At 43.9% G+C, this 17,906-nt stretch overlaps 1 protein-coding gene across 2 annotated transcripts in view; it reads left to right on the top strand.

The window, feature by feature from the left end:
* B3GNT2 (UDP-GlcNAc:betaGal beta-1,3-N-acetylglucosaminyltransferase 2) overlaps positions 1–13,386 on the top strand; it is a 32,723-nt gene extending 19,337 nt beyond the window's left edge. For both annotated transcript variants that reach the window (XM_037736197.1, XM_017522185.2), the window contains one exon: positions 10,875–13,386. In XM_037736197.1, the coding sequence (XP_037592125.1) occupies positions 10,884–12,077 (1,194 nt within the window). In that variant the 5' untranslated portion in view covers positions 10,875–10,883 and the 3' untranslated portion in view covers positions 12,078–13,386. The remainder of the gene's footprint in view (positions 1–10,874) is intronic.
* The last annotated feature ends 4,520 nt before the right edge of the window (positions 13,387–17,906 follow it).

The following is a 17,906-nucleotide window of genomic DNA, read 5'->3' as shown; positions in this document are numbered from 1 at the left end:
CTGCCTGTTTGACTGTCTACATCCAGCCTTGCTTCCCTGCACCCTAGAAGGTTGCCCCTCCTTCTTGGCAACTGGATGATCTCTGGCCTAGGTACCCAGGAAATTTTCTGCCAAATATACTTTCTTCTGGGCACTCTCCACAATCAAGATCTTCACACCGCACCACCACTACACTCCAGCACTGGTACCTGAGAGTCACCCAGCATTTGCTAAAAGAACAGATACTTTGGTCATCTAGACAAGTTTACAGTGAATGTTCAGGAGAAACCAGATTAATTAAATATATACACCCTTTCTCCTAAAAGATGACAAGGGAAAAAATCACAAACTCAAAAACCCCCTGCCCTACTTTTGGGAGTTATTTTTGGTCTGTTCCAGGGCATCCTTTAGATTATTATTCCATCTTGATAATTACTCAGGTATCATATTTTTTTTGTATTAAACTTCTCTTGCTTAGATTAACATCTGGTTTCTACCTGCTGGTTGGACCCAGACTGAAAAACAGCTCACCTAAGCAGAAGGATGAATCAGAGTTTAGAGATGTCTCTGAGGGCTCACTGAGAACCTGCCAGAGTACAGTTGCTTATACAAAGGTCCTAGAGGTTGGAGTGGAAGCATCTGCCTAGCTACCTACAAGCTTTTACAAGGGCTTCCAAACACATTAAGATCCTAGGAAGGGACTACTTGCATTGCAGCATTTCTTTTCTAAAATGACTTCAGCTGGGGCAACATGAAGAGACCTCATCTCTACAAAAAATTTTTTAAAAATTAGTTGGTTGTGGTGGAGAATCCCAGCTACTCAAGAGGCTGAAGTGGAAGGATCACTTGGGCCTAGGAAGTTGAGGATTCAGTTAGCTGTGATTGTGCTACTGTAGTCTAGCCTGGGTGACAGAGCAGAGACCCTGTCAACAAAAGACAGAGTGGAGACAATGAACAAAACATGATTGTCTCACCTTAGGTAAGTAGATGGCCCCAGGCTGTAAATCTGTACTAGGGATTTTCTGCTAGACATGCTTATCATGACTGTCACGCCCTTATCGTAACAATTGCTGGAGGTCCATCCCTCTCCAGGAAGGAGGTAGAGATACCCCATTTTGGGATAGGGTCCAGGAAGGATAATTTGGGTCTGCTGCAGAGGAAGGATGGCACCCTCACCTGGAAGCACCGCTGAATCCCACACACCTGCACTGCTGCACACCCATATGTCTGCTGCCTTTGGTGGTCTGGGGCTGACTGTGGGAAATGAGGGGGTGGCTGTACTTCTCACCCCAGTTTACCTCTTCACATCTTGCCCCCACCCTCTCACATCTAACATGGAGTCAGCACTGCTGAAATTCTTATCTCCCCTAAGTCTAGAAAGTTATTTAAATTTTTCTGTTATCCTTTAGTTCTTAATAAGTGAGACAGGTTTCTATAAATAAGTTTGTAATTCATCAGCACACATGTGATTTTTTTCCATTGTCATCTCTTAGGAGAAAGGGTGTCTGGTTTCTCCTGAACATTCGCTGTAAACTTGTCTAGATGACCAAAGTATCTGTTCTTTTAGCAAATGCTGGGTGACTCTCAGGTACCAGTGCTGGAGTGTAGTGGTGGTGCGGTGTGAAGACCTTGATCGTGGAGGGTGCCCAGGCAGAGGCATCCTGACCAGGAACAGAAAGCCTGACTGCTGAGCAGTGAGGCTGGTGTTTAGGCTGGGGCATACCCTTGGGCAGGACCTCTCTTAGAAGAGAGGAAGAAGTGAGGAGGCCCTGAGTTTAAGCTCTGGGAATGGAGAAGAAAGGAGTTCTAGAAGACAACAGACACGTAACTAGAGTTAGGCTCTGAGGGAGCAGTAGCATATTGGTGGTGGTCTGACAGTACTAGGGGAACAGCATGAGCAGGGAAGGGATGTCCATGGGACAAAAGACTTGGGAAATAGGACATATTTGAGCATAATGGGAAATGAGGCTGGAGGCTATTGCAGGCTCTGATGGAATAGAGGAGAGATGAAGGGGGAGTAGGAACACAGGACCTGGCTCCTGGCTGAATGTACAGAGCAGGAAGTAACTCAAGGTAATGTGGGGTTTTCCCCATGTGCCTGTGAACTTGATCAATTGCACACAGGGGCCCCAGGAAGGACTCCACAAGCCATGTGGAAGCCACTGTCTGGAGTTAAATGGGTTGACCTGTGAATCCTCCTTTTGGAGGTGATGCTCATGGCATTGGATGGATGAGTTTGTACAGAGAAGACCTGCTAAAGAGGTAGGGAAGGACAGAACTAGAGAAAAGTGCTTCATTTAGGGTTTGGTGGAGAAAGCAGACCCCTGAAGAGCTGTTGGAGGTTATATCATCCCATTTCCCAAAGGAGGAGAGGGAGGCTTAGAGAAGGCAGGTAACTTGTCTAAGGTCACACAGCCAGTAGGTAGCATAACCACAATTTAACCCTGGTCCTCTCACTCCAGATGCCAAACTGGTTTTCCAGTCTGAAAATGGATCTTGGACATCTCCATCCTCAAACATCTGCTACCCTTATTTTTACATAGTCTTTCCACTGAGGACCTAAAACCCTTTTCAGTTTTACTAAAGGCAGGGCAGGATGGCCTCTGGGAGGGTTAATTCCCCTCTCCCTTTTTTCCCCCAAAAGTTCTGTGTGTATTTATTTGGAGAATACATCTAGTGGCTATTTTTATTTGAAATGTTGAATATCATTTGAAAAAATGGGCCACAGTGGGCTTTTGGGGGTTTGTAATCAGTGGGGACCTGAATATGTCCTGCCAGGTGCTTTGATCTGCCACCTGTGGGACTGTGTAGGTGAGTATAGATTCATTTTAAATACTTTTTCCTTTTAATTTTGAACATGAAGTCTAAAAGTAATGGCTGGGAACCAAATTCCTTAAATCTAGCTGATGGTTGTTCTGTGACAGACTGGAGAGCAGAGGCAGATGGATCATCTTAGCTTCGTGCCAGCCTCTCGGTGAGGGAGTGTGGGGAGTCCTGGGGCTCCCTTATCCTGGCCCTGGTGAGAACCCAGGCGAGGCCTCTTTCCCCAATCAAGGAACAAGCTGTAGGTGTGGCCCAGCTCTTCTGGTCCCACTGAGCTGCTCCACTCATACCCTTATCACCCCACCATCTGCCAGCAGTGCTGGGAGCTGTTCTCTCTCCTAGAGCCACTTAGCTGCAAACTGTCTCTGTCTCTGTTTATCTGAGCAGAACCTGAAAAGGGCTGGCAAGGACCAGGCAACAGATGGGACAGCCAGGGTGGTGAGGACTTAGGTAAACCACTCTTGCCAGACTCCTGTAGGGCAAGGGTAGGCAAAGGGCAGACTGAACATGCTCCTTTGGCCTCGCAGTGTGGCAGGGGGCTTGGGCTCTTACTCCCCGAGGATTCATGTGTCCTGTTTGAGCAGGAAAAGTGTGCAGAAACCAGGATGCCCCCTAGACATGGAGGCTGCTAGCCCAGAGGCTCCTGGGGTCCAGTCGGAAGCTTGGATTTCCAGCCCCTTTCTCTCAGCCTGATTGGGTGGGGGTGAGTGGTCATTTTATTTCATGGTTGAAAGGAGGTCTTGCTGTTCTTTCACCTTTCATCTTGGTAGCTGGGGAAAGTGCAGGGCAGTGTTGGCACAGGTCTTGAGTCTGGCTGGGACGTATTGCTCATTCTGTCCCTGGCTAGTTACTGTCGGGCATCTCTAACTCGCCTGAGCCTGTTGTGGGGTGGGTGGGCGGGAAGCGGGTCACACCCTGCCTGAGTTCTGGGAGAGAGTCCTTGTGGCTGTTGGTGGCCACATTCATATGTTTTCTGTGCTTGTAGTGCTTGTAGGCCTCTCAGAATTGAAGGGAACCTTTTTAGGGTCATCGGGCTCCGCGATTCCCAGTCTAGTGTCCATGGATGAAACACTGGAATTGTTTCCGTGTTTGAGTCCTAGGGAAAATAGCCTGCGTGGGCTAGAAGGTATTGAAGACTTTTGCCTTGGCCAGAGTTAAACCAATTGAAGGTCATCTCGGATGGGTGGGAGGGAGGCCTGGGGGAGAAGGGATCATAGCTTCTGAATTTTTTTTTCTTTTTAAGAGATAGAGTCTCACTGTGTCACTCAGCCTGGAGTACAGTGGTGCAATCTTGGCTCACTGCAGACTGGATCTTCTGGGCTCAATAGTCCTCCCACCTCAGCCTCCTGAGTAGCTGGGACCTCAGGTGCCTGCCACTATGCCCAGCTGTTTTTTTTTTTGTTGTTGTTATTTAGACATGGGGTCTTGCTATGTTGCCAAGTTTGGTCTTGAACTCCTGGGCTCAAACAGTTCTCTCACCTTGGCTTCCTAAAATGTTGGGATTACAGGTGTGAGCCATGGCACCCAGCCCATAGCTTCTGAGAGAGATGAATGGGGGCGCATTTGCCCAGAGCCTAGCCTGTAGAGTCGCTAACCTTACTTAGGATAGCACACTGCCTCCCATATCTGATTCTTGACTCAGTAGTTTTGTGGGTTAAAATGTATAAATATAGAGCTTTTAAAAAAAATTGCCGCTTTAAGAAGATTAACCATGAAAAATAAGACCAAATCCCTTCAGTTCCTGCAGTCCTAACTCTGGCAGCAACGTTTGCTTGCATGATTGCATAATGGTTGAAAAGTTGCATGCTGGAGCTATCATTGCCTGGGTTTGAGTCCTGGCTCTACCATTTAGCAGCTGTGTGACGATGGAGAGGTTCAGTCACCACCCCTTATCCCATGCCTCAGTGAAATAAGCCATGGGAATAAGAGTATCTGCCTCACAGAATTGCTGGTACCTGGTACATATTTGTTAAGGCAGGTGCATTCATGTTTTACTGTCACATGTAGGAGCCCTTAGGAGGCAGCACAGGCACAAGGGAAGATATGCAGGTAGTAGGGATGGGTGTTGTGACAGAGCCTGTGTGCAGCACTGCAGGGGTCGAATACAGTGAGGCAGTATCTGGGACTGCAGCTGAGGCACAGGTCTGGGGTGGGCTGTGGAACTGGGAGCCCCGCACGGGGCTGTGTGCTGGGTCCCGCTCCCCAGCGTGTGGAAGAGGCTGCTTCCAGGGCAGACGGTTGGGCAGCATTAAAGGATGTGAAAACGGCTTCTCATTTCACCACCCTGAGTTAACCCGCTTTGTTTCTGTGTGGTGTTTTATCTAGATTGTCACATAGTTTCAGCATCACGTCTGTACGGCTTTGTAATCCATTTTTCAGCTAAGGTTTTCTCACTTATACTGTCTTTCTAAATATTTTAATTTCTTGGCCTGGTGCAGTGGCTCACGCCTGTAATCCTAGCACTTTAGGAGGCCGAGGTGGGTGGATCACCTGAGATCAGGATTTCAAGACCAGTCTGGCCATCATGGTGAAACCCCATCTTGAAATATATATATATTTTAATTTCTTTAAAGAATACCAAATGAAGTGTTTTAGAAGTTTCAAAACTGTTCTGTCCCTGTTGGGGACAAGGTAAAAAGCTAAGGTCGCTTTTTGTTTATATATGGGGTTTACTCTTATTTCTGTTACAACAAAAAGTCTGTGTTTCACAGCGAGAGTTTATAACATCTTTCCCCAGCTTTGGGGTGAGTTTTCTCACTCAGATTCTTCTTACGCAATGTAACTTCCTGCTGAAAAAAGGACATTGGAATTAGGTTTTCTGTCTGTGATGGGAATATTTAGTCAGAGATTTAGAGAGCTTTTTCCCACAGATATTTTTATGGGGGTCACTGCTTTATCCTCCCTTCCATGAACTTGGCTTTGTTCTAAGAGTCTACTAGAAGCTGAGTTCTCATGCGAGACACTGTGCCCAGGCCACAAGCGCACGATGACATTTAACCTTGATGGAAATGTGCAATTGAGAATCTTGTTTTTTCCACCCTTCCCCTTCAGAGTGGCTTGAAAGAAATATCCTCTAGCAAGTAATGGGAAGAGTTGCCTCCAATTGAGTCTTTGGGAATCTGAAGTTTTTTTTTTTACAAGAAAGGCTGGTCTGTTTCCTGAGGGGGGCTGGGAGCTCGTAGGTGCCCCCTTTTCCCTTTCTTTGGAGCTTCTTGGTAACTATCAAGGTACCATGACCCGATGCCATAGTCAGCCTGTGGGACTTCACTGTTGACCTGGACCAGGTAACTAGAATGTGGTTGAACCTCGTAGAATAAAGAAGAGATCCAGAGAGCCCTGGATTGGGAGCCAGAAGGCAGTCTTGTCTGAGCCTTGTCACTCAACTCTTCCGTAATATTCAGGCAAATCATCAGTCGCCTCTGAGCTTCCATTTTCTCCTAGTAAAGTGGCATCCTGTCAGCTGCAAATGAGAAATGAGCAGGAAAATGCTCTGCAGGTCGGAGGCCTTTAGCACTAAAATGTAAGGTGAGGGTGCTGTTCCTGGGAAGGCCACTAGGCCCTGTGTCTTGGGCCAAGGTGATATGAGAACTGTACCTTGGTGTGACCTTGATTGAGGAAATAAAACCCTGAATTGTATCAGGTGAAGTTGGAAATCTTGCCAGGGTCAGCAAGCTTATTCTCAGAGCATCCTCAAAAGAAGGATTGGTGCTTTCCGTGACAGAGGCTTCAAGTGGCTGTGGCTAGATTCCAGTTATTTGTGGCCTCCCCCATAACCTAGATGTCTTGTATCTTTCCTAGGAGAATTAGCTCTGGAAGTTCACCACCCCCTATGTAAAGTACTGTGCTTCCCTTTTTTCTTGCTTAAACTGTCCTCTTTTACTCTAGAAAGTTTGGTAAAGGTCTGTTCATGTTTAAATTCCTTTATTGAGTTATTTTCGCTGGGTATGTGCTGTTTTTTCCTGAGCAGTCTCCCTCTGTTGCCCAGGCTGGAGTGCAGTGGCATGATCTCTCACTGCAACTTCAGCCTCCCGAGTAGCTGGGACTACAGGTGTACCACCATGCCCAGCTAATTTTTTGTATTTTTAGTAGAGGCAAGGTTTTGTTTTGTTGGCCAGCCTGGTCTCAAACTCCTGGCCTCAAGTGATCTGCCTGCCCTGGCCTACCAAAGTGCTGGGTTTACAAGCATGAGTCACTGCACCCGGCTCCTTTGTAAATCTTTTTCCTCATTGTAGTTTGTCACCATCATCACACACTTTCTGTTGCCTGTCGTCCAGCCTAGGAAGGGCCTGAGACTTAGTGATAGCAGTACTGGGTCAAGGGCTTACTTTATTTAGCATTAGGAGAATTGTCCAAAGTTAGAGAGAACCTTTTATGTTTGAGAAGTATTTGTCTCTTACTGTCTCAAATCTGGAAGTTAAAAAAAGCACTTAAATATGTCTGTGATTTATTGTCTAAAAGTGGACTATTATTGGCCCACTGCAGTGGCTCTCGCCTGTAATCCCAGCACTTTGGAGGCTGAGGTGGGTGGATCACAAGGTCAGGAGTTTGAGACTAGCTTGGCCAACATAGTGAAACCCCATCTCTAGTAAAGATACAAAAAATTAGCCAGGCATGGTGACACGCACCTGTAATCCCAGCTACTTGGGAGGCTGAGGCAGGAGAATTGCTTGAACCTGGGAGATGGAGGTTGCAGTGAGCCAAGATCACAGTGTTAGACTCCAGGCTAGGCGAGACTCTGTCTCAAAAAATAAAAAGTTGACTATTACTTATCTTGCACTCAAGTGTCCACTTGAGTTCTCTTGCTCTTGCAAGTTAGGCCCATAGCAAAGAGGTTTAGGTTGCAAAAGATGTCTCGGGCCCAGACCTTTAGTGAGCTCACAAGGTTTGCTCAAAAGCTCTTTTTGAGGCTGGCATGGTGGCTCACACCTGTAATCCTAGCACTTTGGGAGGCTGAGGCGGGCAGATCACAAGGTCAAGAGATCGAGGCCAGCCTGGCCAACATGGTGAAACCCTGTCTCTACTTAAAAAAAAAAAAAAAAAATCAAGTGGGCATGGTGGTATGTGCCTCTAGTCCAGATAGCTTGAACCCAGGAGTTTGAGACCAGCCTGGGAAACATGGCAAAACCTCGTCTCTACAAAAAATGCAAAAATTAGCCAGGTGTGTAGTCCTAGCTACTAGGGAGGCTTAGGTGGGAGGATCGCTTGAGCCTGGGAGGTCAAGGCTGCAGTGAGCCACCCACTCCAGCCTGGGTGACTGAGACCCTGTCTCAAAAAACAAACCAGAACAATTCACTGAGACCATGGTATTATGGTAAAGAAAGCATTTAATTGACTTGAGACTGACCATGTGTGAGAACTGGAGTTATCACTCAAATCTCCAAAGATACAAGGTTAAGTTTTTCAAGAGTAATTTCATGGGTAGGGGACCAGGGAATGGGTGCTGCTGATTGGCCACAGATGCAATCAAAGCTGTGTGCTGAGTCTGTGGGGGTGGTGGGTCAAGGGGAGTCATGAGTTTGGATGGGGCATGTCTGAAAAACATCTCAAAAGACCAATCTTAGGTTCTGTAATAGTGGTGTTCTGTAATTACAGGAGTACTTGGGGAAGTTGAAGATCTTGTGGCCTCTGGCCATGTGACTGCTGAGGAGTAAGGAATTATAAAAATTGTGCTTACATTTTAGCAGAATTCAGGTCCCTCTCATAATCCTAATCTTGTGACCTTTCACTAGCCTTAGCCCCCTGAACAAGGAAGGGATCTGTTCTATGGAGGGACTGTTGTCATCTTGGCTTCCAAGTTAAACTGTAAACTAAATTCCTCCCGTGGTTAGCTTGGCCTATGCCCAGGAATGAGTGGAGACAGCCAGCCTGTGGTGGTAGAAGCAAGATGGAGTCAGCTATGCTAGATTTCTTACTGTACATAAGGTTTGCAAAAGCGGTTTCAGCAGTAGTAAATACAAGCAACCAGATTAAGATCTACTAGACATCTTCAGAGACACACATGTGTAGCTTGTGAATTCCTATTGATCTCATCTGAGCTGTTCAACATGTAATAGTTTTACAGTATTCGCAGCATGACAAGTATTATTTTACCTTAGTACTGTTTGGTAGAAAGTGAACTTTAAAATCCTCTTTTAAAAAGCAAATACTAGATTAAAATAGTCACGAAACTTGTTTTTAGAGGTTGGAGAAGTGTGGCTACCTTTTGGCATGGAATAGTCTTGAAATCTGTTTGCCTTGGCTGGTATTCCAGTGTGCCTTCATTTCTTTAAATGTTGTACCTTCTCAGGTATAAAATGGGAATGAGTATAGTACCTAAGGGTAAATTCCCAGTTGAATTAACCTGATAAGAAAATCCTCAGCTCTTTATAGAACATTGCCATTCCACTTTTTTGGGCTGTCTTTTAATGTCAAGTTGGTTTAAATGTTTGTTCTTGTATAGGTCATCCATGTCAATAGTGTTAGAACCTTGGAATTATCCTCAGCAAACCGTCTCATTACTCATTCTTTATGCTTCCATTGCCCATAGCCTGAAATCCTTTGATATTTCACTAAAATGTCATTTGTATTTCCCTTTTTCTTTTTGCTACAAATAATAAGAGATCTTAAGTATACAGTTTAGGGTGTTTTTTAAATTGTACTTTAGGTTGTGGGGTACATGTGCAGATCATGCAGGATTGTTGCATAGGTACATACGTGGCAAGGTGGTTTGCTGCCTCCATCCCCCATCACCAATATATGTCATTTCTCCCCATGTTATCCTTCCCTACCCTCCCTGCCCGCCCCTGCTGTCCCTCCCGTATTCCCACTCAACAGACCCCAGTGTGTGATGCTCCCCTCCCTGTGTCCATGCGTTCTCATTGTTCAGTACAGTTTAGGCTTTGACAAATACACATCCATGAAAGCTTCATGAGGATCAAATCCTACATAGTACATTTCTGTACCCCAGGAAGTTTCCTCCTATCCTTCTCTAAACCCACCACTTCCATCACTTTAGATTTCTAGAACCTAGAGAGTTAGTTTTGCCTGTTCTTGAAGTTAATATAAATGGAAAGCTGGGTCTGGCTTTCATTCACAATGAAATGTTGTTGCTTGTCACAATAGTTTTCCTTTTTATTGCTGAGGGTGTACCATTGTCTGCAGATGACAGCAGTTCTGTTGATGATACTTAGGCTGTTGCCAGTTTTTGGCAATTGGGATAAAGCTGTCCTGAGTCCGCTTTCATTTTCTCTCTCTGAGATGCCATGTGGTTCGTGTCTCCTGCTTCCTAGCCCTGCGACCCTGGGCAAGTGTCTTAATCTCTCTGCTTTGGTTTCCTCATCTGTGAAATGGCGGGTCGGAAAATAATTCAGGGTTGGGACTAGCGTTAAAAAACAAACAAAAAATGAAATAGGGTCAGACATGATGGCTCAGGCCTCCAATCCCAGCACTTTGGGAGTGGGAGGCGGGAGAGTTATTACCTGAGATCGGGAGTTCGAGCCCAGCCTGGGCAACATAACAAGTCCCTGTTTCTACAGAAGAGAAATTTAGAGTGAATGACATGGAACTGCATACAGTGCATCACACACATGTAAATATAGGAGTGTGTGTGTGTGTGTGTGTGTGTGTGTATGTGTGTGTACTAAACACTGCGTAAAATGTATTTGTTATGACTTAGACAAATCGGTTTACCAAGCAATGTATGTGCCTTTGTAAGCAAGGAAGTTGAACTCTCCTGAGGTTATTTAGTAATAGGTATTTCTAGCCTCTGCATGTCTAAAACAATTGTTTACATAGTGCTTGCTGTGAGCCAGGCACTATTTTAAAAGCTTGCCATGTAACATCATATACCCCTCACAACCATCCTTTGAAGTGGGCATGATTCCCATTTTATATATGGAGAAACTGAGACATGGACTATTGTACTTGCCCATGGTCAGAAAGCTAGAAAGGAAGGGCCATGATTTGAACTTAGGCAGTGCATGTCTAGAGTCTTTGCTGTAAACCACTATTCCTGGGGAGATGAGTAAAATAAATTGTATGTGCAAATGCAAATTGATAATTAATTGATACAGTACTTCACCCCTTTATTCCAGATATGAGAAATGAGTGTTGGACGTCGAAGAGTAAAGTTGTTGGGTATCCTGATGATGGTAAATGTCTTCATTTATTTGATTGTGGAAGTCTCCAAAAGCAGTAGCCAAGACAAAAATGGAAAAGGAGAAGTAATAATACCCAAAGAGAAGTTCTGGAAGATATCTACCCCTCCCGAAGCATACTGGAACCGAGAGCAAGAGAAACTGAACCGGCAGTACAACCCCATCCTGAGCATGCTGGCCAACCAGACTGGGGAGGCGGGCAGGCTCTCCAATGTAAGCCATCTGAACTACTGCGAACCTGACCTGAGGGTCACATCTGTGGTTACGGGTTTTAACAACTTGCCGGACAGATTTAAAGACTTTCTGCTGTATTTGAGATGCCGCAATTATTCACTGCTTATAGATCAGCCGGAAAAGTGTGCAAAGAAACCCTTCTTGTTGCTGGCGATTAAGTCCCTCATTCCACACTTTGCCAGAAGGCAAGCCATTCGGGAATCCTGGGGCCAAGAAAGCAAAGCAGGGAACCAAACGGTGGTACGAGTCTTCCTGCTGGGCCAGACACCCCCAGAGGACAACCACCCCGACCTTTCAGATATGCTGAAATTTGAGAGTGAGAAGCACCAAGACATTCTTATGTGGAACTACAGAGACACTTTCTTCAACTTGTCTCTGAAGGAAGTGCTGTTTCTCAGGTGGGTAAGTACTTCCTGCCCAGACACTGAGTTTGTTTTCAAGGGCGATGACGATGTTTTTGTGAACACCCATCACATCCTGAATTACTTGAATAGCTTATCCAAGAGCAAAGCCAAAGATCTGTTTATAGGTGATGTGATCCACAATGCTGGACCTCATCGGGATAAGAAGCTGAAGTACTACATCCCAGAAGTTGTTTACTCCGGCCTCTACCCGCCCTATGCAGGGGGAGGGGGGTTCCTCTACTCTGGCCGCCTGGCACGGAGGCTGTACCATATCACTGACCAGGTCCATCTCTACCCCATTGATGACGTTTATACTGGAATGTGCCTTCAGAAACTCGGCCTCGTTCCAGAGAAACACAAAGGCTTTAGGACATTTGATATTGAGGAGAAAAACAAGAATAACATCTGTTCCTACGTAGATCTGATGTTAGTACATAGTAGAAAACCTCAAGAGATGATTGATATTTGGTCTCAGTTGCAGAGTGCTCATTTAAAATGCTAAAATATATACAAACTCAATTTTGCATAGAAAGGCGTATTTTGAATAGTTCCCATGTTATGTTCTCACATTAGAGCAATTTCTATATTAAACCATGAAAATTGCCTTTATGAGTGGCCTCTAACCCCTTCAATTTGGTACTTCAGTGAAGAGGGAAAGCGAAAGATGGTAATTTTTTTACGGGTGATATGGCAGAATGATTGGTTCTGATCTTACTGGCTAGTGGTCATTTTTAAAAACCTTGTCCCCTCTTATCTGAAATCATGTTTCTGGAATTTTACCATTTTAAGTTATTTTTGTTTTACCCTCTTCTATATTATTCCTACTTCCCATAATAATGACTGATTTATCTGTAATTCAGGTGTTTATCAATCTATTGCCTACAAAGACTTTGTTAACGTGATCCGGTGGTTTTCATGAAATGGAATTATGTTTATTTTTATGGGATTTGGATAAATTTTAAATTGTCTAGAAAACTGACACTTTAATTTTCAATTGTGGAATTCACTTCTTCAATTGTGGAAATTTCCTGCTGCCCCAACAGTATTTTCTTGTGTTAATTAATTTTGCAAAATGAGAATCATTGTCTGGCACTCATCTAATTTATCTTGTTGTGATCTTATGGTCATAATAAGGAGAAAGAGGGTTTAATTTTTCTTGTATTTGGTTTGCTGAGTCATATCATAACCTAATTTTAGTATTTGAAAATAATGAGTATGATTCCTTAATGGCCAACTGAAGATTGAATTGTCCAGAACAACCATACCGTGTTTGTGAATTTTCAATTTGGACCAGGAAAGCATATGTAACTTTTGAACTTGAGTGAAAAGATTGAAGTTGCAGACTTTTGCATAGGTGGTTTGTCATTTTAAAACTCCAGAATTTATTATTGCCATATTTTCACATGTTGCTTATACAAGATTATTATTCTGAGTAGTAATTGCTTGCCTGTCTATGTAGAAGTGCCTGTGTTTTTATTTATTGTTCAGATCAAAGACCAAAACATTTTCTTAAATATATTTTGTGTAATATTTTATTTGTATACAGTGTTGTTGAAATATTTAACTAGAGCATGGTATTTTAAATGTTAAGATGTAACATATGTTAAATAAAGCTGTTATTTTTGAATTTTAAAATTTGTTTTTTGGGGGTAAGAACTACTAGAGTTGATAAAATTCTGCCAAACTATTACTTATATGTACTATTGTGTAACATACTTTCTTGAAATATTTTTGTTTCTAGAATTGAAGGTTCTTATCAGATGGGATGCTGGGGACTATAAACAATGGAAATAAAGCCACTGTATTTTTAATTGTTTGTGTGATGTGTAATCTATGATCCTTCTGTTTCCCATATTTGATAACATTTTCCCTGAAAGAGGCCAGTTTTCACCAAGAAGCCATTCCAGTAGTGTTGAACTATAACTGTCTCTCAGTGCGCCATCCATCTTTGGATTTAAAATCCCGAAAGTGCTTTACCATTTAAAGTCTTTAAATAAAAGTGGGAATGTATATATGCTTCCATTTTCAGTGAGTATAAATAATTAGGGAATGGTGTGGCATTGTAAAGATTGTGTTATCCTAAGCCATTTCTATTTTGGAGCTGGTGGCCAAGATGAAATACAGAGGCAGCCTTGACTACTCAATTTCCTTTCATAGACCCATGCTGAGAAGACACTACTGACGTCCAGTGGGAAACAAGTGGACAATTGATGAAGCTCAAAAAACAGAAGGATTAGTGTTGGAAAGAGCAAACAGTCTTCTCCTGTTTGGAATGTGGAAACCATTTCTAAAGTATGAGGACATAGGTTCTTGATTTGAGGTTGAAGACTGTTTTCAGGCTGGTCTTCCTGAAGGGTTCCTGGGGCCTGCATCTGACTTCTACTCCAGTGGCCGCTAGCACACCTCCCAGAGGGCCACACTGCCACATTACAGTTACGGAAGAGTAAGTAAAGAAGCTCTGAGAACATTCACAGGTAATTGGGTCACATTTGCATTTGTCCATATAACCTGACCACGCGTTCTCAGGTAGTAGGTTTCTTCTCTCAGAGGAATTTCAATTTTTTTCTTGTTAGGGATTCTTTTTCCCTGAGGTTTTAAGTCTCTTGTAGAGAAAGAAGAGATGGAGCAGGTTTTGAATCGGGTGTGGAGGGCCACTGGGGAGCCTTTTGTGAGCTTTCAGTCCACACGTGTGCTGTTGTTTGAATGTGAGTTCTTGGTGCTGATGACATTAGGATGAGATGATCTCTGGCCCTTCTTTATTTGGCAGAAGTTCTCATGCAGTGGCTGCCCAAGCCCAGCACACTGGTCATTGCTGTTCTGTGAGATGGACCTCATGGGCTTTTCAGCAGAGCATATTAGGTTTTAGAGCTTTATGCATGCTTGGGCTCTGTTATGGTGCTGACCCTTAAGTCCAGGAAGGCCTCTCTTGGTGCCCACAATATGGTTTCTCACCTGATCTCCCATCTCATGGATGGAACTGCTGTAAGTCTAACTTATTCTTTGAGCACTGCTTAACAATTAGTTCCCAAGAGGAACTGGTGTTTTGGGCCTTTTTCTTGGCTATTCCCAAGTCATGCTGATTTTGAGTTTGAAGGTCAAAAAGGCTGAAAAAGCATTGCCAGGGTTTGGACTATTCATAAACCCCATTCAGGGCCTTAAGAAACGGATGCAAGAGACAAGAATGGCTCGTTCCCATTCCTATCCTGGTTATATCCGTCTCCTTTCTTAGATGGTCAAGAGAGGCCGGAAAGTGCAGGAAGTTGGGGGAGTGCTTTGTTACATTTGTAAGTTGAGTCTGGAGTTAAAGACTCCCAAAGTGGGCCATCTCCTACTTGTCCACTTCTGATTGGTGGTGGTGCAGAATATTTGATGTTCTGGGTCATCTTGACTTTGTCAGATGCAAAAAGAGAGGGTGGTTTTACTAATGCAAAGGATGACTTCACCCCGAGGAAAGCCGAAATGAATGAAGGCTTCACTTGGGCCAGAAGTTTAACTTCCCTATCATTTGCCTTCTGATGAAAAACGCCCGATGCAACAAAAATTCTTATTTTTGCCTAGAACAGGAAAATACATACTTTACATGCTGGGCTATTGAGATTATGAAATTACAGTATCTCATTTGGAGCTATGGAAAACAAAGATTATGAAATTAGGTTTTCCTTAATGTAAATCCCATGTGTTAGAAACATCTGCCAAATACTATCTTTTGAACTGAACTTTATTTGCATTAATCTGAAAAACTGAAGTATCCTGACTCATGCAGTTCTTAAAGTAATGCAAGGGAAAAAAAAGTTTTGCCCTTAGTATCATTATATCTTGAAAATACCTCATTCTTGAATGAGGTACTTTTGTCTGTAAAGAGCCCTAAAACACTTCTTTGCTCACATAATGCACATTACAACAAATATGGTAATTCGTAATACTTTCCATACGCTACTAAAAACTGCCAATGTGATTTTTATCAATTGTGCCTCAATTACAGAAATATTAAAATGTGAACTATTACATCTTAGACTAGTTGAAATACAGCATGAGTCTTTAGGTATTTTTTTAAAACCTTAAATTGAAAGATGGAGTCCTGCTCAGGTACATTTCCTGCTTCTGTCACTTTGACCTATGTTTATGAATTCTCATCCCAAGTAACCCTGGTGGCTTTTGAGCTTTGCCAGTCGCTTTCTTCTTGACTGTTGTGTATGGTGAAAGGGGATGTATTAACTGTGCTGAAGCAGTAAGAGTAGTTTTAATTTGTTTGTAATCTAGGGACTTATTTCTAAGTCAGGGACCTGGCAGTTGAAAAAGGTGTTTGCAGCTTCCCAACAGCTGCCCTGCACGGGATTGCGGGGTGGGCCTTTGTTGCTACTCAAGCAGTAAGCCACATGGAGAACTTGCATCTGAGTGTTAGCAAGGGCTCGTCTCACCGCCTTGGAAACCTGCCATCTATGACTCGCCCTTTCCCAGCCTATCTTCAACTCACATCCTCTCTTCCTGCTCATCTCATCCAGCCCTTCCTGAAGCTGGCTTTCCTAGCTATTCTGCTGGTCACCAACTTCAGCCACCTCTTTAAAAAAAAAAAAAAAATCTCAAGTACAAAATGAAAACCATTATTCTACCCTTGGTTTGGGTTTTTCCAGAAAACAGACTTTAAGACAAGGCTTCTAGCGCATGTAGGTTTTTTGGTGGAAGCGCAGGTACAGAGGTTGGCAAGAATTCACCCTTAGAAGGGAAGGCAGCAGATAAGGAATGTGGGATTGGAGCTCAGTCCCACGGGGAATCTAGAGAACAGTGCAGAATACATGCCTCAAAATGCACCTGTCTGAAGTTTGAAGGAACTGAAATTTTTTTTTTTTTTTTTAGATGGAGTCTTGCTCTGTCCCCCAGGCTGGAGTGCAGTGGTGCAATCTCGGCCCATTCCAACCTCCACCTCCCAGGGTGAAGCGACTCTCCTGCCTCAGCCTCCCGGGTAGCTGGGACAACAGGCACGTACCACCATATCCGGCTAATTTTTGTATTTTTAATAGAGACGGGATTTTGTCATGTTGGCCAGGCTGGTCTTGAACTCCTGACCTCAGGTGATCCACCGGCCTTGGCCTCTCAAGGTGCTGGGCTTACAGGTATGAGCCACCGTGCCCGGCTTTAGTAGATTGTAGAATTCTGCTGCAACCATCACTCCACTACAAGGCCAATTTGGTTTTAAGTCATGATGATTCCACTAGCTGTCTAGAAGTTTTTTATCTTGGCCATTTAAAAAAAGAAATCTCCAAAACAGGTTCTGTTCTCTGATTCCTCCTCTTTCCATAGGAGCCTGTTCTTCATGGATGCAAGGACTGTTTATAAGAAAATAAAGTCTTTTTTCCAATTCTTAATTATCTCAGGGATTAGGTGAGGGATTATTGTTCACCCTAATTCTTACGGAGAAGAACAAATACTAAGTGATTCTTGTCATTTAGTGAAGGACTGAACTGATTTGTAGAAGTTCCTAGGAGATGTTTCTTTTTCTGGGCTGTTTACCTGCAAGGCCACTCCTGCATTGGAAGGCTGGGTGAGGGTCACTGTGTGGATGTACGTCCTGGTTTCCTTTCAGGGGCTGACCTGGTGGGGTGGCAGGTAGACTTGACCCCAGATCTTGGAGCTGCCTTTCTTCCCTTTGCTCTGGGTCTGTTTTGGGGTGTTCTACTCAGCTACTTCAACTTGAACCCTATACATCCGCCTAGTTTAGGGAACATTCCTTAGCAGGTAAGCATCTGAGTTCATGCTCACCCAACTTGTGTGTTTGCGTGTGTGCATATGAATTTGGGAAGTTGATGAAGCCAGCCCCCTTGTGTATCACCCCTTCTGCTTCCTCGAAGCTGGGAGCCTTTCCAAAGAAGCCTTCCTGTAACCCACATCCGCAGAAAAGCCTACACCTTTATGAAATTAGGTTTCCCTTAATGTTCAAAAAGGTGAAAAGGGTGCGGCTTTCTCCCCTTTATGTGCTGGGCTTCGGTTTCCTCTTCCAGTTTGTCCATTCATTGGTGCCGGATGTTTCCCATCTTTCACAAAATGAATTTTTTCTCTTGGTGATACTGTCTTCGCTGCTAGTGCTGCCTTGGCTTCTTCATTATGTCATCTGTTATTTTAGTAAGGAAGGAGGCAAACACTTCTGACCATCCATTATTCTGACCTGGGAGCCCCCAGCATTTTAGATGTATTTATTTTTTTGTTTTGAGATGAATTCTCACTGTGTTGCCCAGGCTGGTGTGTAGTGGTGCGATCTCCGCTCACTGCAATGTCCGCCTCCTGTGTTCAAGTGATCCTCATGCCTCAGCCTCCCAAGTAACTGGGACCACAGGTG

This window comes from Cebus imitator, unplaced genomic scaffold (assembly GCF_001604975.1).
Source record: "Cebus imitator isolate Cc_AM_T3 unplaced genomic scaffold, Cebus_imitator-1.0 Scaffold23, whole genome shotgun sequence".
In the NCBI taxonomy this organism is placed as follows: domain Eukaryota; kingdom Metazoa; phylum Chordata; class Mammalia; order Primates; family Cebidae; genus Cebus; species Cebus imitator.
The sequence above is the reverse complement of the archived record's forward strand: the minus strand, read 5'-3'. Positions and strand labels throughout refer to the sequence as shown.